The sequence below is a fragment of the Oenanthe melanoleuca genome, chromosome 25, assembly GCF_029582105.1.
Source record: "Oenanthe melanoleuca isolate GR-GAL-2019-014 chromosome 25, OMel1.0, whole genome shotgun sequence".
In the NCBI taxonomy this organism is placed as follows: domain Eukaryota; kingdom Metazoa; phylum Chordata; class Aves; order Passeriformes; family Muscicapidae; genus Oenanthe; species Oenanthe melanoleuca.
In genome coordinates this window covers 1,931,866-1,955,277 of record NC_079358.1, presented here as the reverse complement: position 1 = coordinate 1,955,277, position 23,412 = coordinate 1,931,866, and the positions used below count along the sequence as shown (strand labels likewise).

Below are 23,412 nucleotides of genomic sequence, written 5' to 3'. Positions count from 1 at the left end.
GGGCGCACCCGCAGGGCGGGGCCGTTCCCGGGGAGGTGCCGGAGCCGCCGGGCCGGGTGCGGGACCGGGCGCGGCGCGGGGCGGGCGGAGGAGGCGGCCCCGGAGCGGCGGCTCCCGGGGGTCCCGCAGCGAGCGGGGATCGGCGCCGGGAGCGGAGGGGGCGGGGGCCGGAGGGTCCCGCGGCGGGGGGGCGGGGGTCCCGGCCATGAAGAGGATGTTCTCCTGCTCCAGCTCGCAAGTGACGGTGAGTCCCGGGAGGAACAGGGGACAGTGCCGGCTGCGACCCCAGCCCCGATCCAGATGCGACCCCAGCCCCGATCCCGATCCTAGCCCGATTCCAGATGCGATCCCAGCCCCGATTCCAGTCCCGATTCCAGTCCCGATCCCAATCCCCATCTCATCCTGCTGCCGACTGCAATCCCAACACCGACCCCAGTGTCAGTCCCAATGCTGCCTCAGTCCCGACCTCAGTCCAGCCGCAATTCCACTCCCAGCCCCGGTGCTGGTCCCGATCCTGGCTGCAATCCCTGTCCCAGCCCCAGTCCCAATCCCAGTCCCAGTTCTGACGCTGGTCCCAATGCCACCTGCAATCCGAGCCCCATTCCCAGCCTCCATCCCGGATTCAACCCAAATCCCAGCCCCAATCCCAGCCCCAATCCTGACCCCAATCCAGCCCCCAGCCCCGACTGTTTTGCCCCCATCCCTGGCCCCCCTGCAGGTCCCACAGCCCATCCCTGCTCCCAGTCCCAGCCCCGGTTCCTGTTTCCAAAACCTGTTCCCGGTCCCTGTCCCCGGCCTCAGCTCCAGCTCCCGGTGCCGGTGCCGCCCCCGCCCGGTGCCACGCTGGAGCCCAGCCCGGCTCGGTGGCACTCGCCAAACCAGCCGGGCGGGCACAGGCCGGGACACGCCGCGGCCTCTCCGCCCCTCCCGGCTCCGCGCGGATCCGGGATCCCGGGGAGGGGGAAACTGAGGCACGGGATGCGTGGGGGGAGCCACGCTGGGGGGTCCTGCCCCGGGGTGGGGGTCCCGTCCTGCGTTTGGGGCCGTGTCCTGGATTTGGGGTCCCGTCCTGGGTTTGGGGCCGTGTCCTGGATTTGGGGTGCCACCCCACCGCCCGCAGATGGAGAGCTGGACGCGGCAGGACCAGAAGCTCCTGGACGCGGTGACACGCGGGGACGTGGCCCGGGTGGCCGCCCTGGCCGCCCGCAAGGCCGCCCGCCCCGCCAAGCTCAACGCCAGGGGACAATCCGCGTATGTCACCCGCGGGGGGGACACGGGGGGTCCCGCTGGGTGCCGGGGGGGCCGCACGGGAGGGGTCACGGCCACCTGTCGCCCCCCAGGCTCCACCTGGCCGCGGCCGGGGGTCTCACCGAGTGCCTGACGCTGCTGCTGGAGCGCGGGGCCCCCGTCAACGAGACCAACGATGACGGTAGGTGGGGACACCTGGGGACACCTTGGGGACACCTTGGGGACACCCAGCCAGGTCCCTGTGTCACCTCTGGAGGAGCCCAGACCTGCACCCCCGGGGCACCCTGGGGGTGTCCCAAATGAGGGGAGTGTCCCCTGGGGATGTCCCAAATGAGGGGAGTGTCCCCTAGGGGTGTCCCCTGGGGGGTCCCCTGGGGGGTCCCCAACACCCGCCGGTCCCCGCAGGCAGTACTGCCCTGCACTTGGCCACCATCGCCTGCCAGCCCCAGTGCGTGAAGGTGCTGCTGCAGGTACGGGGTGGGAATGGGAACGGGAACGGGAACGGGAACGGGAACGGGAATGGGATAGGGAATGGGAACGGGAATGGGAATGGGAACGGGAGCAGGATGGGAACAGCAACGGGAATGGGATCGGGTGGAGCTGGGAGTGAAAATAGGGATGGAGATCAGGACAGAGGTGGGGATAAGGATGGGGATGGGGATGCAGCGGAGGGTGAGGATGCAGGTGGGGATGGGGACAAGGACAGGGATCGAGGGCAGGGATGAGGGTGGGAACGGGGCTGGGATGGGCGCTCAGTGCCGTTCCCATCCCGGGGGTCCCTTCCCGCTGTCCCCCCAGCACGGAGCCAACGAGCGCCACGTGGACGGGCAGAACCGGACACCCCTGCACTGGGCAGGTGAGGGGGGGACACGGGGACACCCCGGGGATCACGGGGGACACCAGAGGTCCCCCAGAGCCCCTGCAGTGACACCGCCCCCCCCGCAGCCTCCTCGGGCTGCGCCTCCAGCGTCCTCCTGCTCTGCGACCACGAGGCCCCGCTGGATGTCCCCGACGCTGTGAGTGGGGACAGGGGGACAGCAGGGGGTGGCGGGGGACAGCGAGGGCTGGCGGTCACCCCACGTGTCCCCCCAGCACGGGCAGACCCCCCTGATGCTGGCGGCGCGGGGGAACCACGCGGCCGTTTGTGCGCAGCTGCTGCGGCGCGGGGCCGAGCCCGGGCTGGGCGACAGGGACGGCAGGTGGGTGACAGGGGACACTGGGGACACACAGGGGACACTGAGGTCCGTGAGGTCCCCAAGGGTGTCACCGCTGCCGGGAAGGGATGGGGGTCACCTGTGTCACGGTGCCCGTGTGCCACCTGCTGCCATTGTCCCCTGTGTCCCCGTGTCCCTCCGTGTCACCTCCCCGGCTCAGGACGGCGCTGGAGCTGGCGCTGGCTCACGGCAGCCTGGAAGTGGCCGAGCTGCTGCAGGACCACAAGAGGGACAAGGACACCGGGAATGTCACCGGGAATGTCACCGGGAAGGCTCCGAGCTGGGCTCTCCGGAAGGTCCCGCACGGCGGGAGGAGAGGTGAGACCGCCTGGAACCCCCAAAAAAAAGGAAAAAATGGGGGGAAATGGGAACAAATAGGGAATAATTGGGAAAACGGGATTGTGTTGTTCCGTTCAACAGAGAATGGTGCTGGACAGGTGGGGATCCAGGGCGAGGAGGAGGAGGAGGAGGAGCAGCGGGACGGGCGCGCTGCCCGGCGGCTGCGGGAGGAGCTGGTGAGGAAGACTCTGCAATGCCGGCGGCTGGAGGAAGCTGCCGAGGGCATCCGGCGGCGGCTGCGGGAGCTCGTGCGGCTCCTGCCGGGACGGGATGCGGGTGAGGATGAGGAGGATGATGAGGATGTCGGCGCCTGCCTGGAGCTCCTGGCCCGGCGCGTGGCGGAGCTGAGGAAGAGGACGAGGGATGAAGAGCGGGAAGAAGGACACGGCAGCGTTCCAGCGCTGATCCCGTTCCTGGCCTGGGTGGGAGAGGAGTGCTCCAAAATGCGGGAAGCCAAGGCCGGCGCCTTCTCGCGGGGCCGGGAGCTGCGCCGGGAAGCGGAGGATTCCCAACGGGGCGGGCCCGCCTGGGAGCAGCTGGCGGCGGGGCTGGAGCAGGAGCTGGAGCAGCAGGACCGGATCCACGCCAGGATGCTCCAGGGATCCCAAACCCTCCTGGAAAAGCTCCGTGGGGAGCCGGCGGCGGCGGTGAACGGCACGGAGGGCGCTCCGGGCGGGAAGGGCTCGGAGGAGACCCCGAGGGAGAGCGGGACGATGGAGAAGGAGCTGCTGGAGCTGCGGGAGGGCAACGGGAAGCTGCTGGTGGAGCTGGCGCGGCTGGGGCGGGAGCGGGAGCGGCTGCAGCAGGAGCTGCGGGCGCTGCGGGATCCCGGGGCGCGGGACGAGGCGCGGCGGCTGCGCCGGGAGCTGCGGGCGCTGCGGGACGGGGTGGGAGCGCGGGTGCGGGAGGCGGGCGGCGAGGCCGGGATTCTGCGGGACCTGCACCGGCGGCTGGACGCGCTGGTGCGCTCCCAGCACGAGGCCCTGCAGCTGCTCAGCGAGATGGAGGGAGAGGAGGGGGAAAGCGGCGGGGAGGGCGCGGAGCGGGCAGCGGGGCCGGGGGCCGGTGTCGCCGCGGAGCCGCCGCCGTCGGAGCTGCAGCGCTGGCGGGAGGCGGCGGAGGAGGCGGAGGCGAGGGCGGCCGAGAGGGAGCGGGAGCTGCGGGAGCTGCGGGACGCGGCCGAGGGGCTGGAGCGCGGCCGGGAGGCGCTGCGGGAACGGGCGGCTCGGCTGGAGCGCGCCTGCCGCGACAAGGACGGGAAGGTGAGGGACGGGCCGGGAGCGGGCACGGGACCTTCATCCTCTGCCCGTCCTCGTCCCCATTGCCGACCCCTTCCCACCTTCCTCTTCCTCCCGTATCCATCCCCGTGTCCTTCCCATCTCCATCCCCTTCCCAGTCCTCTTCCCATGGTCATTATCCCTTTCCCACCGTTATTCCCGTCACCATCTGCATCCCCGTCCTATTCCTATTCCTATTCCTATTCCTATTCCTATTCCTATTCCTATTCCTATTCCTATTCCTATTCCTATTCCTATTCCTATTCCTATTCCTATTCCCATTCCCATTCCCATTCCTACTCATTTTCCTATTCCTATTCCTATTCCTGTTCCTATTCCTATCCCAGTTGCCATCCCGTTCCCATCCCCATCCTGTACTATCTTGGGGGATCTCAGGGGCTGAGGGGGGAACTGAGGGGGACCCAGGGGAATCTGGACACCAATCCCCCAAATCTCACCCCGACTTTGCCCCCCCAGCTGAAGCAGCTGCTGGCGGAGACGGAGAAACTCTCGGCCGAGGTTTTGGGGCTGCGGGGCCGGAGCGCCCGGCTCCAGCTGCAGCTGGAGGTGGGGACAGTGTCACACCGCGTCACTCTTTGTAACCTCCCGGGTCACCCCCCGTCCCTCATCCTGCCTGTCCCACCCAGGTCCAGCAGAAGCAGCACCGGGACACCGTGGCCGTGTACCGGAGCCACCTCCTCCACGCCGCCCAGGTGGGAGCCCCTGGCCCTGCCCGGGGTCTCTGGGGGTGCGGGCACAGTTTTGGGTGCCGGATCCCGGGAAAAGCCACTCTCGCTCCTCCGCAGGGATTCATGGACGAGGGCGTGCACGCCGCGCTGCTGCTGATCCTGCGGGCCGAGGCGGGAGCGGGGCCGCGGCATTAAACTGGGAAATGCGACCTGTGTCCAGTTCCGTGTCCCCAACACCTCGGGGAAGGGGCTGCACCGCGCTCCGCTCCCCTGGAGTCCACCCGAGACCGCGGAAACCCTCCTGGGGTCTCCACGCCCCCACTCCAACACGCACCCCGATCCCACGGGAAGTTTTTTATTTATTCCCGGTCCCCCCGGCCGGGCCCCGCCCGCCGCCGCCCCAGCGCGAATTTGGTGCCGGTGCTGACGCGCTCCAGGTCGGGGCCGTGGGCCGGGGCCCGGCGCAGGAGGATCCCGGTGGGAATCTGGGAGCTCTGGAAGCCGCCGGCGCTCAGCTCCATGATCCTGGGACAGGAATGGGGTCAGGGATGGGGCCGGGGGGGCTGGACAGCCCCAGGGGGGCTGCTGGAGCGTGTCCCCACGGTGTCAGGAGCGGCTCACCCCACGGTGGCGGGCAGTTCTCCGGGGGATGATCCCGGTCCTGATCCCGATCCCGATCCTGAGTCCAACCCTGATCCCGGTCCCGGTCCCGGTCCCGGTCCCTCGGCTCCATCCTCGGTGGCAGCGATGGCCTCCAGGACCAGAGGCTCCAGCCAGGCCACAGCGCTGACCTCACACGGGCTCGGACACAGCCGGGCCTGGGCATGGAGCCCCCGTGGAGGGAGCGACCCCCGGGGGGGGACCCCAACCTCGATAGGGACCCTTGGAGGGACCCCGACCTCGGGAGGGAGCCCCAGGCATGGAGAGACCCCTACCCTCAGAGAGACCCCCCATCCAGAGAGGGACTCCCCCACCCATGAAGGGACCCCCCACCCATTAAAGGACCCCCACCCATTATAGGACCCCCACCCATTAAAGGACCCCTCCCGAGGTGCCCCCACCTGCAGGCGCTCGCGGGGCTCGGCCGAGCGCAGGCCCAGGTAGGTGACGATGTGGTGGCAGCGCGGTGGCCCCCGGCTCAGCGCGGGGGGGAACAGCGACTGCGGGGAGCAGGGGTGACCCCGGGGGCAGGGGGACACCGGGGGGTGTCACCCCCAGCCCAGCCCCGCCTGCGGGGGGGTCGTTACCTCCCAGAGGCCGAGCAGGCGCCACGAGAAGGTCCCGGGCTCCAGGAGCAGCCCCGTCTCCTCGGCCAGTTCCCGCAGCCCTGCGGCCACCAGCTGGGCGTTCGGGGGGTCAGGGTCACCTGTGCGCTCACCTGGGCACCCCCTGCCCTCCCCACGGGGTCACCTCACCTCCTCTCCTGGCTCCAAGTGCCCACCTGCGTGGGGGGACAGCGGTCAGGGCACCCCGAAACACCTGTTCCCACCTGAGGGAGGGGTCAGGGCACCTGTCACCTGTCCCGGCGCTCACCTGGTGGCACCCAAACGTTGGGGAAGTGGCGCAGGGTGGTGGCTCGGCGGGTCAGCAGGACGTGGCCGCAGGCGGCCTCCAGCAGCACGGCCACCGCTGCGGCCACCCCCGGGTGTCCCCCCCGGTCACCCGGCGTGGCCCCTCCCAGCTTGGCGGGGCAGAACGGGGGTCTCTGCGGGGACAGGGGACATCAGGGGTGCGATGGCTCCCTGCGGGGACGCGGTGGCGCTCGGGGAGACACAAGGGGCGGGTGGCCCTGCGCACCTTGAGGACGGTGACAGCGGAGCCGGGGAAGGGGACATCGGAGATGAGGAAGTGGCCGCGCTCCAGCCCGCAGCTCACCAGGGCCACGTCCGTGTGCGCCGGGCAGAACACGCCGGTGACACTCTGCGGGGACACCGCGACAGCCACGGGGACACCGCGGCCGCTGTCACCGCGCCGCGACAGCCGCGGGGACACCGCGGCCGCTCCCCCTCCCTTGCGCTGTCCCCCCCATTGCCCCCACAGTCCCCAGACCCTCCCGGTGCCCCCCGGTCCCTCCCGGTCCCTCCCGGTGCCCCCGGACCTGCCCGAACGCCGCCGCCCCGCGCGCCCCCGCGCGCCGCACGTGCACGAGCACGCGCCCGCCCGCCATGACGGGGGCGTGGCCTCCTGGGGGCGTGGCCTCCTTGGGGGCGGAGCCTCCGCCGCACCGGGCATCGCGCCCCCTGCAGGGCCACCGGGAACGGTCACCGAGGACCGGGGACAGTTTTGTGTCCCCCGTGTCCTGTGTGTCCCCATGTGTCCTGTGCGTGTCCCCCGTGTCCTGTGTGTCCCCCATGTCCCGTGTGTGTCCCCCGTGTCCTGTGTGTCCCCCGTGTCCTGTGTGTCCCCCATGTCCCGTGCGTGTCCCCCCTCTCCTGTGTGTCCCCCATCTCCTGTGTGTCCCCCGTGTCCTGTGCGTGTCCCCCGTGTCCTGTGTGTCCCCCATGTCCCGTGTGTGTCCCCCCTCTCCTGTGTGTCCCCCATCTCCTGTGTGTCCGCCGTGTCCTGTGCGTGTCCCCCGTGTCCTGTGTGTCCCCCACGTCCTCTGTGTCCCCCATGTCCCGTGCGTGTCCCCCGTGTCCTGCGCGTCCCTCATCTCCTGTGTGTCCCCCGTCTCCTGTGCGTGTCCCCGTGTGTCCCCCACGTGTGTCCATGTCCTCCGTGTTCCCCCACTGAGGACACTGTCATCCCCCGGGGCTGCTGCCACCCCTCAGGGACACCATCAGCACTCCGGGGACACCGCAGTGTCCCCAGCGCTGCCAACCCGGTCCCCGACAGGCGCCATTCCGGCCGGTGCCAGCAGGTGTCACCCGTGCCCGCCCCCTCGGGACCCCCCACCCGAGTCTGGGGGTGTCCCCAGGGTCCCCTCTGCGCCCCGGTGACACTCGGGGACCGGACAGCTCAGCGTGTCCCAGTGCGTCCCAGTAACTCCCAGCAGCTCTCGGTGGCCACTCGGGCGAGCAAAGTGGCCACGCGGTGCTGCAGGTGACAAGTCCCACCCTGGGGACAGAGGGGGACACGCGGGTGGGCCGGGGGGGCTCGCGCGGGAGCGCGCACCGGCAGTGGGGGGAGGTGTCACAGCCGTGCCCGCGCACACGCGCGTGCAAACCCCCGCCCCGCGTCCCTCGGCAGTTAATGAGGATCAGCTCATTAACGGGGATTAACGCCTATCTATAGGGCGGCGGCGGGGGGAGTCCCGCGGCGGGGCCGCGCCGTCCCGCGGGGGTCCCCGGTCCCGCCCCCGGCCCCGGCCCCGCTCCGGCCGGTGCCCGGTCCCGGCCCGTTCCGGGGCGGAGCCGCTCGGCACCGAGCGGGGAGCGGAGCCGGTACCGAGCGCCGGGGGTCGCGAGGGGCGGGGGTTGGGGGGTGTTGGGGCGGCGGGTGGGGAGCGCCGGGGCAGGTGGGGACGGGGTGGGTTTGGGGCGGGTTTGGGGTGAGTTTGGGGTGGTTTGGGGTAGTTTTGGGGTGGGTTTTGGGGTGGGTTTTGGGTGATTTTGGGTGGTTTTGAGTGGTTTTGGCTGGTTTTGGGGTGGTTTGGGGTAGTTTTGGGGTGTAGGTCGGGTGCTGTGGGGTGTCGGGGCCGGGGGTGTGCAGGGCGCTGCACGGGGCAATGGAGGGTTGCGACGGGGCGGTTTTGGGGTGTTTTGGGGTGTTTTGGGGGGGACGCTGGCTGTTGTGGGGGTGTCGCGGGGGTGTTGGGGGGTACCTGGGGCGCTGTGAGAGCGGTGTCGGGGTGTAGGTGGGGTGTTTTGGGGTGCGGGTGGGTGCTCTGCTGTGCTGAGGGAAGTGTCCCGGCACTGCGGGCAGCGGCTCCCGGAGCACTGGGAGCATTGGGAGCACTGGGACGGGGGCACTGGGGACCTCTGCGAGAACTGGGGACACTGGGAGCACTGTCCCCACACTGTCCCCACTCCGCCCCTCCATCCCCGTGCCTCAGTTTCCCCCCGCTCGCAGCCCGGGGCGGGGCGGGGGGGTCGCTCTCAGCCCCACCCGCCATGCCGGGGGTCCCGCTGCCCTTCGTCCCCCTCCTCCTCCTCCTCCTCCTCCTCCTCCTGGCCGCGGCTCCCGCCCAGCCCTTCCCGCGGGACCTGGCGGCTCGCAGCACCGTGGGGCTGGCAGGTGAGCTCGGGGGGCTCGGGGGGGCTCGGGGGCTGCCGGGGTGTCCCCGCGGTGACCCCGGGGTGTCCCCGCCGTCCCAGCCACGGCCGCGTACCCGCGTTTCGAGGGGCTGCGGGGGGACAACGGCACGGCGCGGCTCGGCCTGGACTTCCAGCGGATGCTGCGGCTCAACGGGACGCTGCTGGTGGCTGCCCGGTGAGCGCGGCCGGGCCCGGTGCGCGGGACGGAGCTCCCGGTGCGGGGCCCGAGCATCCGCCAGGCTCGGCGGGGGTTTGCACACTCGTGCTCCCCTGTCCTTGTGCGAGGATTTGCACACTCGTGCTCCATTATCCTTGTGCGAGGATTTGCACACTCGTGTTCCCCTGTCCTTGTGCGAGGATTTGCACACTCGTGTTCCATTATCCTTGTGCGAGGATTTGCACACTCGTGTTCCCCTGTCCTTGTGCGAGGATTTGCACACTCGTGCTCCATTATCCTTGTGCAAGGATTTGCACACTCGTGCTCCCATGTCAGTGCTCGGGCCCCGCCATTCTGCCCCGTGCGTGACCCCGCAGTCCCTGGTGCATGTGACGGGCGTGGTGTCCCTGTGTCCCCGTGTCCCTTTGCCCACCCCGGTGTCCCCTCGCCCACCCCGGTGTCCCCGTGTCCCTTTGCCCACCCCGGTGTCCCCGTGTCCCCTTTCACACCCACCGCTCCCCCCAGGGACCACATCTACGCCTTCGACCTGCGGCAGGACAAGGGGACGCTGTACCCGGAGCGGGTAAGGGCGAGCGGCGACCGCGGGGACAAGGGGGGCACACGGGGGGCGACCACTCACCCCAGCCCCCGTCTCACCTGGCAGCACCTCACCTGGGAGACGCGGGACAGGGACAACTGCGCCATGCGGGGCCGGCGGCAGGTGAGGGGCGTCGTGGGGATTTGGGGTGCAGGGGTTTGGGGATCTGGGGATTTGGGGAGCAGGAGTGTGAGGATTTGGGGTGCAGGAGTGTGAGGATTTGGGGTGCAGGGGTTTGGGGTGCAGGAGTGTGGGGATTTGGGGTTTGGGGATTTGGGGGGCAGGGGTTTGGGGATTTGGGATGCAGGAGGGTGGGGATTTCGGGTGCAGGAGTGTGGGGATTTGGGGTGCAGGAGTGTGGGGATTTGGGGTGCAGGAGTTTGGGGTTTTGGGGATTTGGGGTGCAGGAGTGTGGGGATTTGGGGTGCAGGGGTTTAGGGATTTGAGATGCAGGAGGGTGGGGATTTGGGGTGCAGGGGTTTGGGGATTTGGGGTGCAGGAGTGTGAGGATTTGGTGTGCAGGAGTGTGGGGATTTGGGGTGCAGGAGTGTGGGGATTTGGGGTGCAGGAGTTTGGGGTTTGGGGATTTGGGGTGCAGGAGTGTGGGGATTTGGGGTGCAGGGGTTTAGGGATTTGAGATGCAGGAGGGTGGGGATTTGGGGTGCAGGGGTTTGGGGATTTGGGGTGCAGGAGTGTGAGGATTTGGTGTGCAGGAGTGTGGGGATTTGGGGTGCAGGAGTGTGGGGATTTGGGGTGCAGGAGTTAGGGGAGTGGGGATTTGGGGTGCAGGAGGGTGGGGATTTGGGGTGCAGGAGTGTGGGGATTTGGGGTGCAGGGGTTTGGGGATTTGGGATGCAGGAGTGTGAGGATTTGGTGTGCAGGGGTTTGGGGATTTGGGGAGCAGGAGTGTGGGGATTTGGGGTGGAGGGGTTTGGGGATTTGGGGTGCAGGGGTGTGGGGATTTGGGGTGCAGGAGTGTGGGGTGCAGGGCTCGAAGGCACACGGGGCAAACAGAGTCTCGGGCAATGGGAAGGTGGTGACGCCGGGGTCCCCCCGCGTCCTCCCCACAGGACGAGTGTCACAACTACATCCGGGTGCTGGTGCCCCGCGACGCCGAGACGCTGCTGGCCTGCGGCACCAACGCCTTCAGCCCCCTGTGCCGCACCTACCAGGTGGGGGTCGCAGCCTGCGGGGGGAGCGTGGGGTGAGCTGGGGGGTCTCGGCCCCACCGGGCCGCTCCCAGCTGTGTGAAGAGTGTGGGGAGTTCTCAGCCACGTCCGTGCTGGGGTTGGGGATGGCACAAGGGGGTGATGAGTGTTTTGGGGGGGGTCTCACGGCCTCTGGGCGTGTCCCCCCCGCCAGGTGAGCAGCCTGGCGCAGCAGGGTGACGAGGTCAGCGGCCAGGCGCGGTGCCCCTTTGACGCCAAGCAAAGCATCGTGGCTCTGTTTGTCGGTGGGTGCCGGGCAGGCGGGGGGGACACGGGGGTGGCCGGGGGGGCGCGGGGGTGACCCGGTGTGTCCCCCCCCCCCACCCCGCAGATGGCAGCCTGTACTCGGCCACGGTGGCGGATTTCCAGGCGAGCGATGCCGTGATCTACCGCAGCCTGAGCCCCGGGCAGGCTCCCCTGCGCACCCTCAAATACAGCTCCCGCTGGCTGCAGGGTACCCCGGGCGGGCTCCGGGGGTGGGGGGTCTCTGGGGGTGGGAGGGGGGTTCAGGGGTGTAGGAGGGAGGGGGGCAGGGGTTACAGGTGTGGGGGGATGTGGGGAGGGGGCAGGGGGTGCAGGGCTGCGATCTGGGGGTACAGACCCATGGGGACATGGAGGGGTGGGACAGGAGGGAGGGGAGGGGCTGAGGACAAGGGCTGGGGACAAGGACAGGAGGTGGCGGGGTCTGATGGCCCCTCTGACCTCCCCTGGCCCCCCCAGAACCCCACTTTGTCCAGGTGCTGCCCTACGGCCCCTACGTCTACTTCTTCTTCAGGGAGGTGGCGGTGGAGCTCAGCGCCCTGGGCAAGGTGGGTGCGGGCACGGGGGGCACGGGGGGAGCACCCAGGGGTCCCCCACCCTGGAGCTGAGCCAGGGGAGGCACTGAGCCGGGTCCCTGTGCAGGTGTTGAGCCGGTCCCCGTGCAGGTGCTGGTGGCCCAGGTGTGAGGCACTGAGCCCAGGTGTGCAGGGGCTGAGCCGGTCCCTGTGCAGGTGCTGAGCCCAGGTGTGCAGGCACTGAGCCCAGGTGTGCAGGCACTGAGCCCAGGTGTACAGGGGCTGAGCCGGTCCCCGTGCAGGTGCTGAGCCCAGGTGTGAGGCACTGAGCCCAGGTGTGCGGCACTGAGCCCAGATGTGAGGCACTGAGCCGGTCCCCGTGCAGGTGCTGAGCCGGTCCCCGTGCAGGTGCTGAGCCCGTCCCCGTGCAGGTGCTGGTGGCCCAGGTGTGAGGCACTGAGCCCAGGTGTGCAGGGGCTGAGCCCGTCCCCGTGCAGGTGCTGGTGGCCCAGGTGTGAGGCACTGAGCCCAGGTGTGCAGGGGCTGAGCCCGTCCCCGTGCAGGTGCTGGTGGCCCGCGTGGCCCGCGTGTGCCGCAATGACCGCGGCGGGTCCCCGCGGGTGCTGGAGCGGCGCTGGACGTCCTTCCTGAAGGTGCGGCTGCAGTGCTCCGTGCCCGGCGACACCGTCTTCTACTTCGATGTCCTGGAGGCCGTGACACCCCCGCAGACCCTGCACGGGCGCCCCGCTGTCCTCGCCCTCTTTGGCACCCAACCCAACAGGCAGGGACACGGGAACAGAGGACACGGGGGACAGAGGACACGGGCGACAGGGGACAGGGGGGCACGGGGACAGGGGACAAGGGACAGGGGGATGTGGGGCAGGGGGACAGGGGGACACGGGGATGTGGGGCGGGGGGGTGGTGACATGAGGGGCTCACATGGGCACACAGAGGGACAGCACAGAGGGGAACAGGGCACGGGGACACACGTGGGACACGGAGAGGCCGCGGTCGAACCAAGACCACCCTGTCCCCTCCCCGCTGTCACCGCAGCATCCCCGGCTCGGCCGTCTGCGCCTTCTATCTGGCAGACGTGGAGCGGTCGTTCGAGGGTCCCTTCGCCGAGCTCCGCGGGGCCACCTGGAGCGCAGTGCCGGAGGACAGGGTCCCTCAGCCCAGGTAACCCCCCCGCCACACCGGGACCGCCCCGGGGGCCGCACACAGCGCGTCCCTCACCGGCCGTGCCGCAGGCCGGGCTGCTGCGCCGGGATGGGACCCGCGGCCGCTGTTGTCACCTCTGGGGACTTTCCCGACGAGACGCTGCTGTTCGCCAAGGAGCACCCGCTGCTGCACGGAGCCGTGAGCCCGGCGGGCGGGCGGCCGCTCTTCACCCGCACCGGCACCAGGTACGCACAGGGACGGGGACAGGGTGGCCGCGGGGGTGGGGTGGCCTTGGGGACAGGGAATAGCTCATGCGAGCAGGCTCAGCGCGCTGCGAGGCGGGGAGGGTCCCTGTCCAAGGCTCTGTGCCCCGTGTCCCGCCGCAGGCTGACACAGCTGGCCGCGGACACGGGCGCGGGGCCCCGCGGCGACCGCACCGTGCTGTTCCTGGGCGCCGAGGACGGGCGGGTGCTGAAGGTCCTGGCAGCTGCACAGCGGCCCGAGGTCACCCAGCGCCGCGGGGGCACCGCGGCACCGGGGGACAGCCGAGAGCGGGGGGACAGCGGGGACAGCGGGGACACGGCGCTGCTGCTGGAGGAGATCAGTCTCTACGAGCCCGGGCGGTGAGCGCCAGGCAGGGGGGGCCCAGGGCTCCGGGGATCTCGGGGGGCTGGGGGGCTAGGGGGGTACTGGGAGTGCTGGGGGGCACTGAGGGGTTGGGGGGATTGGGGGGTGGGTTTTGGGCACTGTGGGGCTGTGAATGCTGTGAGGGTTTGGGGTGCTCACCTCGATGCTGTGGGGATTTGGGGTGCTCACCCCGGGTGCTGTGGGGATTTGGGGGTGCTCATCCCCGTGCTGTGGGGATTTGGGGTGCTCACCCCGGGTGCTGTGGGGATTTGGGGGTGCTCATCCCCGTGCTGTGGGGATTTGGGGTGCTCACCCCGGTGCCGTGGGCATTTGTGGTGATTTGGGGTGCTCACCCCGTGCCGTGGGGTGCAGGTGCCGCAGCCCGCGCGGGGCCGGGGTCCCCAGCCGGGTGCTGGGGCTGGAGCTGCACCTGCCGGGCCGGGAGCTGCTCGTGGCCTTCGCCGGGTGCCTCCTGCGGCTGCCGCTGAGCCGCTGCGGCCGCCACGGCTCCTGCCGAGGGTGAGCGGGGAGTGGGGGCTCGGGGGGCGGGGGGCGCGGGGATGGTGGGGGTGCAAGGGAACGAGGGGTACAAGGGGAGTGTGCGAGGGCACAGCGGCACAGGAGTGGCAAAGGCACGAGGATGTGCGAGGTACGGAGGTGTCCGAGGGCTGGGAGGGGACACACGGGCACAGGGACACGGACCCAGCGGTGTCCCCGTGTCCCGCAGGAGCTGCCTGGCCGCCCGGGACCCCTATTGCGTCTGGCTGCCCTCCAGGGGCTGCGTCCCCTTTTCCGAGGACCTGCCGTGAGTGTCCCTCCCTGTGTCCCACCTCCCGCGGCCCTGCCCCGTGCGGGGACACGCCGGGGGCACAGGGTGATGTCCCCTCTGTGTCCCAGGAGTGGCTTCCAGCAGGACACGGAGGGATCCCTCGGCATCAGCGGGAGCTGCCAAGGTGAACTGGGAGCACTGGGAACACTGGGGACGTGGGAATGCTCGGGGGTTTCTGGAGAGATGAGGTCATGGGGTGGCTCTGGCACGCGTGGGTGATGCCAGAGGATGGGGAGGGCGTGGGGGGGACACGAGTGGGTCCAAGGGACACGAGGGGGGCTGGCCCGACCCCGCTCTCCTCTCGCAGGGGCTGCACGGGACAGTGACGAGGACGGGGACCTGGCCCACGGTCAGTGACATTGCTGAGTACCCTGGGGAGAGACCCTGGGGACAAGGGAGGGGCGTCCCAGGGGTGGGCGAGAGACCCCAGGGTTTGGGGAGGGACTGTGGAGTCGGGGGGGCCCCAGGGACAAGTAAGAGACCCCCCAGGGACAGGAGAGGGACCCCAGGGAAGGGGAAGGACGCTGGGGTGGGGGGACCCCAATGACCAGGAGGGACCCCAGGAACAGGAGAGGATGAGGGGGGAGCCCACGGACGGAGGGGGAGCCGGGGTGTGAGTGGGAGCTGGGGGTCTCGGGGGGTTTCTGACGGGAGGTCCCGCAGGGGTGCGGCACCCCGGGCCGGAGCCCGAAGCCACGGTGCCGGTGCCGGTGCTCGTGGGCTGCGTGCTGGGCGCCTTCGCCCTGGGAGCGCTGGCCACCGGGCTGGTGGCCACCTGCTGCCAGCGCCCCGCCGTCCCCAAAGCCCCCCCGGAGCCGCCGTGCGCCCCCCGGACCCCGGCCCCGCCGCCCGTGCCCCGCCTGTACCCGGCTCTGCCCCCGCGGGCCGAGCCCGAACCCGAACCGGACCCCGACCCCCAGCCCAAACCGGAGCCCCCCGCGCTGCCCCCCGCCCGCGCCCCCCGGCCCCGGGAGCCCCGGCGCGGCCCCGCCGCAGCCCCGGAGCCCGCGGAGCCCCCCGGGCCGGGCCCCCCCGAGCTTGTGCAGCGGCTGCAGGGGGGCTCGGCGTGGCCCGGGACCCCCGCGAGCAGCGGCTCCTTCGCCAACCGGGTCCTGCCTCGCTGCGCGGGCCCCGCGGCCCCGCTGGGCCCCCACGACCGGGCCCCGCTGCGGGTGGACCTGCCCCCCGACAGCCCCCCGGCCCCGCGGCGGCCGCTGGCGCAGAGCCACTCGCTGGGGGGGGTCCCGGTGAGCCCCCCCGGGCCGGCGCGGGGCCTCACCCGCATGCACTCGCTGGGGACCCCGGGGGGCTCGGCCTGGGCGCCCCGCCACGGACTCCTGGAGCGCTCCCTGTCCCTGAAACCCCCCCTGCTCCCCAAGCCGCTGCTGCTGCCCGCGGCCCCGGGACAGCCCTGGGAGACCCCCGGGACACCCTGAGAGACCCCCGGGACACCCTGAGACCCCCGGGACAGCTCTGAGAGACCCCGGGACAGCTCTGAGACCCCCGGGACAGCTCTGAGAGACCCCCGGGACAGTCCTGAGACCCCCGGGACACCCTGAGAGACCCCGGGACAGCCCTGGGAGACCCCCGGGACACCCTGAGAGACCCCCGGGACACCTTGAGAGACCCCGGGACAGCCCTGGGAGACCCCCCAGGACAGCTCTGAGAGACCCCCGGGACAGCCCTGAGACCCCCGGGACAGCCCTAAGAGACCCCCGGGACGGCTCTGAGACCCCCAGGACAGTTCTGAGAGACCCCCGGGACAGCCCTGAGACCTCCGGGACAGCCCTGAGACCCCCGGGACACCCTGAGAGACCCCCGGGACAGCTCTGAGACCCCCCGGACAATCTCGCTGTGGCTGAGGGGACCCCGGGCTGTCACCGTCCCTTGCCTGGGTGTACGGTCCCCCTGGCCAGCTCCCTGTAGAGCCATCAGGGTCCCCGTGTCACCAGGACGGTCCCCGTGTCACCAGGATGGTCCTGGTGTCACCAGCAGGGCGATGGGTCCCTGTGTCTCCCAGCAGAGGTGACCGGGATCCATCCCCCTGTCCCCATACTGCTGTGACAAGGTTTCCGTGTCTCACATCCCCCTGCTTTTGCTTTTTTTAAATTCTAATTTATTTTCTGTTTGGGGGGTGGGAGTTGCTGTCGCCCCTTGGGGACACCACGGGGGACACACGGCCCAGCCCGTCCTACTGTGTAGGAGCAGGGCCGGGCCAGGGCACTGCAACAGTGGCGCAGGATTGTAATAAAAAAGAGAACAAAACAATGGTGACATTGCTACATCCCAGCGCGTTTCCTCGGTAGGAAAGGGGCCACAGGCCCCGGTGTCCCTGTCCCACAGCTCAGGGAACCTGTCCCCGATTTAGAGCGATCAGAACAGCAATCAGAACAAACGTCCAGATTAATCAAAGAATTAATTTGCCCCAGGAAGGGGATGGGGATGAAGGGAGGGAAACGCGGCTAATGAACCCCAAAGTGGCTAATGAACCTGTTAATGAACCCCAAAGTGGCTAATGAACCCCAAAGTGGCTAATGAACCTATTAATGGACCTGTTAATGAACCCCAGACTGTGCCAATGAACCCCAAAGTGGCTAATGAACCTGTTCATGAACCCCAAAGTGGCTAATGAACCCCAAAGTGGCTAATGAACCTATTAATGAACCTGTTAATGAACCCCAGACTGTGCTAATGAACCCCAAACTGTGCCCATGAACCCCAGAGTGTGCTAATGAACCTGATAATGAACCCCGAACTGTGTTAATGAACCCCAAATTGTGCCCATGAACCCCAAATTGTGCCCATGAACCCCAAAGTGTGCCAGTGAACCCCAAACTGTGTCTAATGAACCCCAGACTGTGCCAATGAACCCCAAAGTGTGCTAATGAACCTGTTAATGAACCCCGAACTGTTCTAATGAACCCCAAACTGTGCCAATGAACCCCAAACTGTTCTAATGAACCCCAGACTGTGTCTAATGAACCCCAAACTGTTCTAATGAACCCCAGACTGTGCTGATGAACCCCAGACTGTTCTAATGAAGCCCAGACTGTTCTAATGAACCCCAGACTGTGCTCAGGACTCCCTGGCCCACGCAGGCTCGGGCTCCCAGTCCCTGACACGGCACAGCCCGGCCTGGGCTCCCGTGGGAGGGAATTTACTGACCCAAAAATGCTGCTCTTGGCTGCAAAGCTGCTGGTGTTTTTCTGTGGAAGAGCTGGGGGCTGCATTCCAGGCAAAGATCAAATCCTTCTCGGTTTTGGTCGGCTCTGATACACAGACACTTCCAGAAATGAATTTGGGGGTTCCCCTCCCAAAGGTGACACCATCCTCAGCTTCATCCCTCCAAAAATAACCCAAACCAGCTCCCATGAGCCACCTGGACTTTTCATTTTTCATTTCCTCTTCCAAAGGGGAAGCTTTGATCCCAGCTGAAGGGATTTTTTTGCAAAATCACCTGTTTTGGGGAGGAGGATGGCAATAATTGAGGGTGGCAGTGGGGAAGGATCATGCAGATCAGTTGCATGTTAAAAATGGTTTCAGGTATTTAAAATTAGAAATGTTAGTTTAAAAAAGCGACATTTTTATCTCCAAAGACAACCAGACTCCCAGGCTGTCATGTCTGGTTTCATGTGCCACCAGTTTACACCACTGGCCAGTGTGGGAAGTAGAATATTTACATAAATATTGTAAAACAATAGAATTTTTTATTTCAGGTGTTTTGATGAAAAACTCCCTCAAATTCTTCCTGAAACAAGCAGGTGAAGGGTGGTTTTCCCTGACAGCAAGATGCTCCATGTGACAAAAACTCAATGTTGCATCAACCCAAAAAGCAACAGTTTTGGAAGGAGGAAATCATGGATGAAAGGGAAAAAACCCCTCCACACCTCTGCAAATATCTAAAGCAACACACCAAGAGAATATTTGTGTTGCCATTCCGGGTCTGGTCCCTGGGATTTGCAGGTCCTTGCACAAGGTCTGGAATTCCCAGGCAGCTCAGCACTAATCCAGCTGCTCTGGATCTGGCACGGGGGATTTCTGCATTCCCAACAATGCAGGTATTGACATCCCAGAATGAGCTGTGGGATCACCTGGCTGGGTGAAATTTTGTGGAAAAGTTTCCAATCTCTGCAGGTCAAAGCACTGTGTCCACCCTGTGCTCTTTGGAGTTATTCTCCTTTTAGGAGGAGACCATTCCCAATCTGAAATTCCCAACCCCAATGGGGCTGACAGAATCCAAAGTCAAGAATTTTCACCTTAAAAAGAATCATGTGAGAGGAAAAAGAAAATGGAACTTCCAGCCCAGACAGGGTGAAGGAGAGGAACAGAAAGCTCTCCTAAACTCCCAAACAGCTTTAAGCACATTCAAGAGCTGCAAATTTCCAGAGAGTAAATATTTTAAATCTGTAAACATGAGTTTTTGCTTTGGGAAGGCAGAATTTGGCCAAGCAGAGAGGAGAAAGCTCATGTGAGTGACTGAAGGTAGCGCCACCCAAACAGTTCTCCCTTTGTCTTCCTGGCGGGTCCCCAGCCAGGAATGATTTGTAGCAATTTGGCAAATAATTCAGAATAATTACCAGCTTTAGAAAAGAGTTGTTGAGCAGTCTGCAAACAGACAGGACTGATGTAACCCGGCTCTGCTCCCTAAGCCTCTTTTCCTGCCCAAGTTAATCCAAACCATGGAGTATCCCTGGGACACGCTGCAGGAATTGTGGCAGTGGGTGAGGCTGGGAATGACATCCCTGAGGGAACAAACCAGAGCTCTGGAGCTGGGCCTGCTCTGCTGAGCCCCGTTTGGATATTAACTGATATTAACAGCACCAGGTCGGGGATAAATGATGGAAGAAAAGCTTGGAGTTTGTAAATCACCAGACTGGGACGTTCCCCACAGGATAAAGGAACAGCCTCTGCCAAAGAGGCAACGGCCAGCTTGGCATTTCTGCTCCTGAGGGCGTCGGGCTTGCAGGAAAAACCCGAAATATTCCAGCGTGGCTGAAGCGTGGGAGGAACAGCTGGAACAGCTGGAACCCTCTCCTTTCGGGACTGAGCCCCGCTGTGGCTCTGGGGTGGCACCACCCACGGCCTCTGCTGCACCACTCCCCCCTCTCACCTCGGGGATGAAAGCACACGCCAGAGAAAGGAGACAGGGTTTCCTCCTCTCTTCCTTGAATAGAAACCGGAGGGGAAAGGCTCGAGTGTGTGGCTCCAGACTCCTGGGATTAGGGAGAACAATGTGGGAATACAGCAGGTTTTAGCAGGAGAAAGAAAACAACGCTGCAGCTCAGCCAAACAAAGCTGCCAGGGTAAACCCAGCGTGGCTGGAAGGCCCAAACAACCCCCAAGGCCACCAAGTCCACTTGAAGGGCGGATTGATGATCTCTCCCAGCCTTAATAATTGTATTTTGTGCACATGAGTAAAGACCAGCACACAAATTAAAAGCAGAGCTTCCTTCCCTGCCCCTTCCCTTGGCTGCATCCTGCTCCCAGAGCAGGAAACTGGGACCTGACCTGTGCTGGGTGCCAGAGAGGAAAACACTCGAGCACCAGGGTCAAGGAATGGCTGCTGTGGCACCAGCAGCTTCAACAATTTAAATTACTTGTCTCTAGGAAAAAAAATGCTTAGCTGTGGGGAAGAGAACGGAATTGAGAAGTGAGGGGATTAGATAAACTTCCACTTTATCAAATTCCTAAATCCAAAGTTAATTAAAGGTCAAGCAGCATAAAGGATGGTTTTAAAAAACAACACAAACCTTTCTGTAAGAAGGAGTTATCAGAGCCTCAACCTGGGGACAGGGAACACTTGAGACAATTTCACTCTGAACTATTTATCCAAGTTTGTATGTTACAGTCAATCCATTTCTGCAGCAGTGGGCTTCCATTCTTATTATTTATTTTTAAATAACATAGAGCTGCATATGGCAACATCAGACACGCTGGTTCGTTTAAAATTTACTGAGAATTAAGTTGTTTCTATTGTATCCATCACTGTTTCTTTAATGAAGTCTGAACTGGGATTAAGTCAATAAATCACACAAAAAGCTGCAGTGGGATATTGGCTGAAATGAGATAAACAAAGCTCCTCAGCCCCAAAAACAATGTTTCTTCCTGCAATTGACCCCAGCAGCTCCTATTGAATGCGGACTCGGTAAGAATGGGACAGGAAATTACCGAAATGGGCGCAAGCTCAGTGCAGACCCCACGATTCCTCTTTAAAAGGGAAAAAAAGAGATCCTGTTCCTCAGCACCGGCCTAGATCAACAGATTATGGGCACAAAGAGGGAAGTTCACCTCCAGTTCTTCTCATTTAACCCTTCCAGCCTGGTTTTTCTCTCTTTTGTTTTTTTTTTTTTTAACCAGATTCAGCAAGTTTATCAGGTTTGTTTCATGGAATACTTGGGTTGGCAGGTGAAAACAGCCTGGAGTTTGCAGCACTTTGTAACCAGATTCCCCCAGCATAGCTGAAGATCCTCATTCCCATTTAAAAACAGGAGAGAGACGAGGAAAATTTTAACCTGGGGGTGTTAAATTACTTTTTTTTTTTTTTGTTGAAATTGAAGTGGCTGCTGATGCCATCTCGTGGGAAATGCAAAATTCACCTCTCAGAGCAACAGGCACGGCTGTTCCTGAGCCCTCCCTGCTGCTGGGAGTGAAGTGGAAGGAAAATTTTGGGGTATTTTAGGGCAGTCCCACGTTGGGGTAAAAAGGATTAGAGCCAGATCAGTCTGCAGACACTGAGCATCACCCAGGGTACAAAAATCCTGAATTTCATCCCCTCTGGGTTTGTGGAACATCCTCAATTAAAGATTTGTGCCAGGAACACTTTGGATCATTTTTTTTTCCCCCTTTAAATTAGGGATTTTCAGAGATTCAAGGGTCTGAAGGCTTTGAGAGCAGGGCTGGCACAGGCAGAGAGGTCTAGGTGGGAATGTCAAGATCTGAGATTTCAGAAATTCCCTCTGGTTGCTAAGCAAGCACTCACACAGGTGAACAGCCCCACTTCACCAAAAAAATTCGTCACACGCAGAAGTGCTGGCAGGATGAGGCAAAAAAAGCTTCCCAAAAACTTTTCAGCAGCCTCAAGACTGCAGAGAAACAACAGTTTGGGTTTCCCCAAATACACAAAATTGTGCTTGATGAGTTAGTAGAAAAATTTGGATTACTCAAAAAGAATTTGCACTTAGAACCAAATTAAATGAGGTTTCCCCTGCCAAAATAAGGCTCAAGGAACAAGAGGAAACCTATTTATTTCCATCTAACATGGGACAGAATAAAGAAGGAGTAATCTACACATCTCTTAGACCTGCTTATCCAGGAATTTGCTTACTCAGTGTTGACACAAAGCAAAACAGCACTGGCAATAAAGAGCAAAGCAAAGGGCTCCATTCTCAGGATTTGGCACGGGTAGGAATTGTGATTATTCCCCTCTTGCAATCAGCCAAATCCATTTTCTGCCCTTGGCCAGCGGGCACTGACACTGGACCCACCTTTATTTACACCAGGGCTGGATCCTCCTCCCTCTCCTCGCCTGCTGAAAACATCCCGGGGCAGGAAGCTGCAACTGGGCGTGTTTGGCCACATTTCAGCACTTTTCCTTTCCTAAATACCCATCTGCCCTCTACTGGAGAGCAATCCTCGGCATTTTTATCCCAAAGCTTTCACACTCGAGGTCCCGTGGGACTTTACCTGAGGTGGTTTTGGTGCTGAAGGGAAGAGACTGAGAACTTGCCCCGGTGTAAGAAAGAAGGGCGGGATGGGATGTTTGTGATGGGATTTGTTCTCTGGGTGAGCTCACGGGGGTCCCCCATCCTCAGACCCCCAAGATTGCCACTCTCAGAGGGTATTCCAGTCCCCTCCTTCAATGGGACTCCTCTGAACCCCTCACAAGGATCCCCTCTCCTCAAACCCACAAGATCGCACCCTTTCCCCTCACTGGGACTCCTCTAAACCCCTCACAAGGATCCCCTCTCCTCAAACCCACAAGATCGCACCCCCTCCTTCAATGGGACTCCTCTGAACCCCTCACAGGGATCCCCTCTCCTCAAACCCACAAGATCGCAGCCTTTCCCCTCACCGGGACTCCTCTGAACCCCTCACAGGGATCCCCTCTCCTCAAACCCACAAGATCGCACCCTTTCCCCTCACTGGGACTCCTCTGAACCCTTCACAAGGATCCCTTCTCCTCAAACCCACAAGATCGCACCCTTTCCCCTCACTGGGACTCCTCTGAACCCCTCACAGGGATCCCCTCTCCTCAAACCCACAAGATCGCACCCTTTCCCCTCACTGGGACTCCTCTGAACCCCTCACAAGGATCCCCTCTCCTCAAACCCACAAGATCGCACCCTTTCCCCTCACGGCGCTCCCCGCCGCCCCTCAGAGGCTCCGCCCCTCCCGCCGCTGCCTCACAAAATGGCGGCGCCGGCAGCGAGCCCGGGAGGCGGCGGAAGGATACAGGAGTGAAACAACAAAAGAGTCCTCCGAGCAAGACCGGGCTGGGCCCGCTCTCAGTCTGCCGCAGCGGGAGCTGTGGGGAATGCGGGATTTCCCCCTTCTTTTCTCCGCCGTCCTCCCCGCCCTGGGGCGGTGGGCAGAGCCCGGCAGGGGGGTGCTTTCCCGCGGCGGAAGGATATCAATCGGCAGAGTCGCCTCGCCGTGACGCGTCCCTGGAAGTAGATCCGGCAGAGGCGTTTTTGCGCCAAGTACAAAATGGCGGCGGCGCCTCAGTGAGGCCGAGTGGTTTTGATATCTCTTGGAGCTTTGATAATTAGTGAATGTATCTCTGTTTGTATGTGTGTATTTCAGTAGTTTGAGCATACCTGCCCTCTCTGAGTGCCTTCCAGTCCAGGGTTTAGCTCCCCTCAGGCTGCCAACCCCCCTCTCCAAGGTGTTACCCCCTTGGGTGCCCCTCACTTGCCCAAAATGCCCTTTTTCTGAGGTAAAATTGGAGCTCCGGGGCCTGTTTTTTCTCAGGGGTGTCCTCCTGTGGGGCTTGGAAAAGCTGAAGTGTAAGTAATGTCCTTAATGTGCTTATAATAATCCTCTAGGCTTAGTTTTTCCACGCTTAAGTCTTCAGTGTGTGCAAAGACACAGGGG

At 64.1% G+C, this 23,412-nt stretch overlaps 3 protein-coding genes across 5 annotated transcripts; 2 read left to right on the top strand and 1 right to left on the bottom strand.

Annotated features, from left to right (window-relative positions):
- The first annotated feature begins 1,120 nt into the window (after positions 1–1,120).
- ANKRD35 (ankyrin repeat domain 35) lies at positions 1,121–5,102 on the top strand. Its single transcript, XM_056510761.1, has 11 exons — positions 1,121–1,251; positions 1,341–1,429; positions 1,654–1,718; positions 2,047–2,104; positions 2,194–2,264; positions 2,341–2,447; positions 2,623–2,780; positions 2,883–4,063; positions 4,556–4,645; positions 4,726–4,791; positions 4,885–5,102. The coding sequence occupies exons 1-11, from the start codon at positions 1,121–1,123 to the stop codon at positions 4,960–4,962; spliced, it is 2,094 nt and encodes a 697-aa protein (XP_056366736.1). The 3' UTR covers positions 4,963–5,102.
- Positions 5,103–5,107: 5 nt separating this feature from the next.
- NUDT17 (nudix hydrolase 17) lies at positions 5,108–6,947 on the bottom strand. 2 transcript variants are annotated; one of them, XM_056510992.1, is made up of 8 exons: positions 6,866–6,947; positions 6,565–6,687; positions 6,301–6,472; positions 6,183–6,208; positions 6,015–6,107; positions 5,829–5,927; positions 5,389–5,585; positions 5,108–5,292 (listed from the first exon to the last, which is right to left on the bottom strand). In XM_056510992.1, exons 1-8 carry the CDS (start codon positions 6,932–6,934, stop codon positions 5,127–5,129), a joined length of 945 nt encoding a protein of 314 aa, XP_056366967.1. In that variant the 5' UTR covers positions 6,935–6,947; the 3' UTR covers positions 5,108–5,126. The 2 variants fall into 2 exon arrangements, with proteins under 2 accessions (XP_056366967.1, XP_056366966.1); XM_056510991.1 differs by having other exon boundaries at positions 5,389–5,927.
- A 643-nt stretch (positions 6,948–7,590) lies between these two features.
- SEMA6C (semaphorin 6C) lies at positions 7,591–15,784 on the top strand. 2 transcript variants are annotated; one of them, XM_056510929.1, is made up of 18 exons: positions 7,591–7,809; positions 8,762–8,943; positions 9,024–9,138; positions 9,646–9,703; positions 9,785–9,841; positions 10,789–10,890; positions 11,081–11,171; positions 11,258–11,380; positions 11,647–11,735; positions 12,266–12,483; positions 12,756–12,881; positions 12,953–13,108; positions 13,250–13,486; positions 13,863–14,009; positions 14,218–14,295; positions 14,388–14,443; positions 14,627–14,668; positions 14,983–15,784. In XM_056510929.1, the coding sequence occupies exons 2-18, from the start codon at positions 8,820–8,822 to the stop codon at positions 15,753–15,755; spliced, it is 2,592 nt and encodes an 863-aa protein (XP_056366904.1). In that variant the 5' UTR covers positions 7,591–7,809; positions 8,762–8,819; the 3' UTR covers positions 15,756–15,784. The 2 variants fall into 2 exon arrangements, with proteins under 2 accessions (XP_056366904.1, XP_056366903.1); XM_056510928.1 differs by lacking the exon at positions 7,591–7,809 and adding an exon at positions 7,865–8,150.
- The last annotated feature ends 7,628 nt before the right edge of the window (positions 15,785–23,412 follow it).

Excerpts from the sequence above, each read along its gene's own strand:
- NUDT17 (XM_056510991.1), bottom strand. The coding sequence starts at position 6,934 with ATGGCGGGCGGGCGCGTGCTCGTGCACGTGCGGCGCGCGGGGGCGCGC. Across the intron at positions 6,473-6,564 it reads CCGCTGTCACCGTCCTCAAG|AGACCCCCGTTCTGCCCCGC; the intron begins GTGCGCAGGGCC and ends CTGTCCCCGCAG. Across the intron at positions 6,209-6,300 it reads CAACGTTTGGGTGCCACCAG|GTGGGCACTTGGAGCCAGGA; the intron begins GTGAGCGCCGGG and ends CCCCCCACGCAG.
- SEMA6C (XM_056510929.1), top strand. The coding sequence starts at position 8,820 with ATGCCGGGGGTCCCGCTGCCCTTCGTCCCCCTCCTCCTCCTCCTCCTC. Across the intron at positions 9,704-9,784 it reads GGACGCTGTACCCGGAGCGG|CACCTCACCTGGGAGACGCG; the intron begins GTAAGGGCGAGC and ends CTCACCTGGCAG. Across the intron at positions 12,882-12,952 it reads GACAGGGTCCCTCAGCCCAG|GCCGGGCTGCTGCGCCGGGA; the intron begins GTAACCCCCCCG and ends GCCGTGCCGCAG.
- ANKRD35 (XM_056510761.1), top strand. The coding sequence starts at position 1,121 with ATGGAGAGCTGGACGCGGCAGGACCAGAAGCTCCTGGACGCGGTGACA. Across the intron at positions 1,719-2,046 it reads GCGTGAAGGTGCTGCTGCAG|CACGGAGCCAACGAGCGCCA; the intron begins GTACGGGGTGGG and ends CTGTCCCCCCAG. Across the intron at positions 4,646-4,725 it reads GGCTCCAGCTGCAGCTGGAG|GTCCAGCAGAAGCAGCACCG; the intron begins GTGGGGACAGTG and ends TGTCCCACCCAG.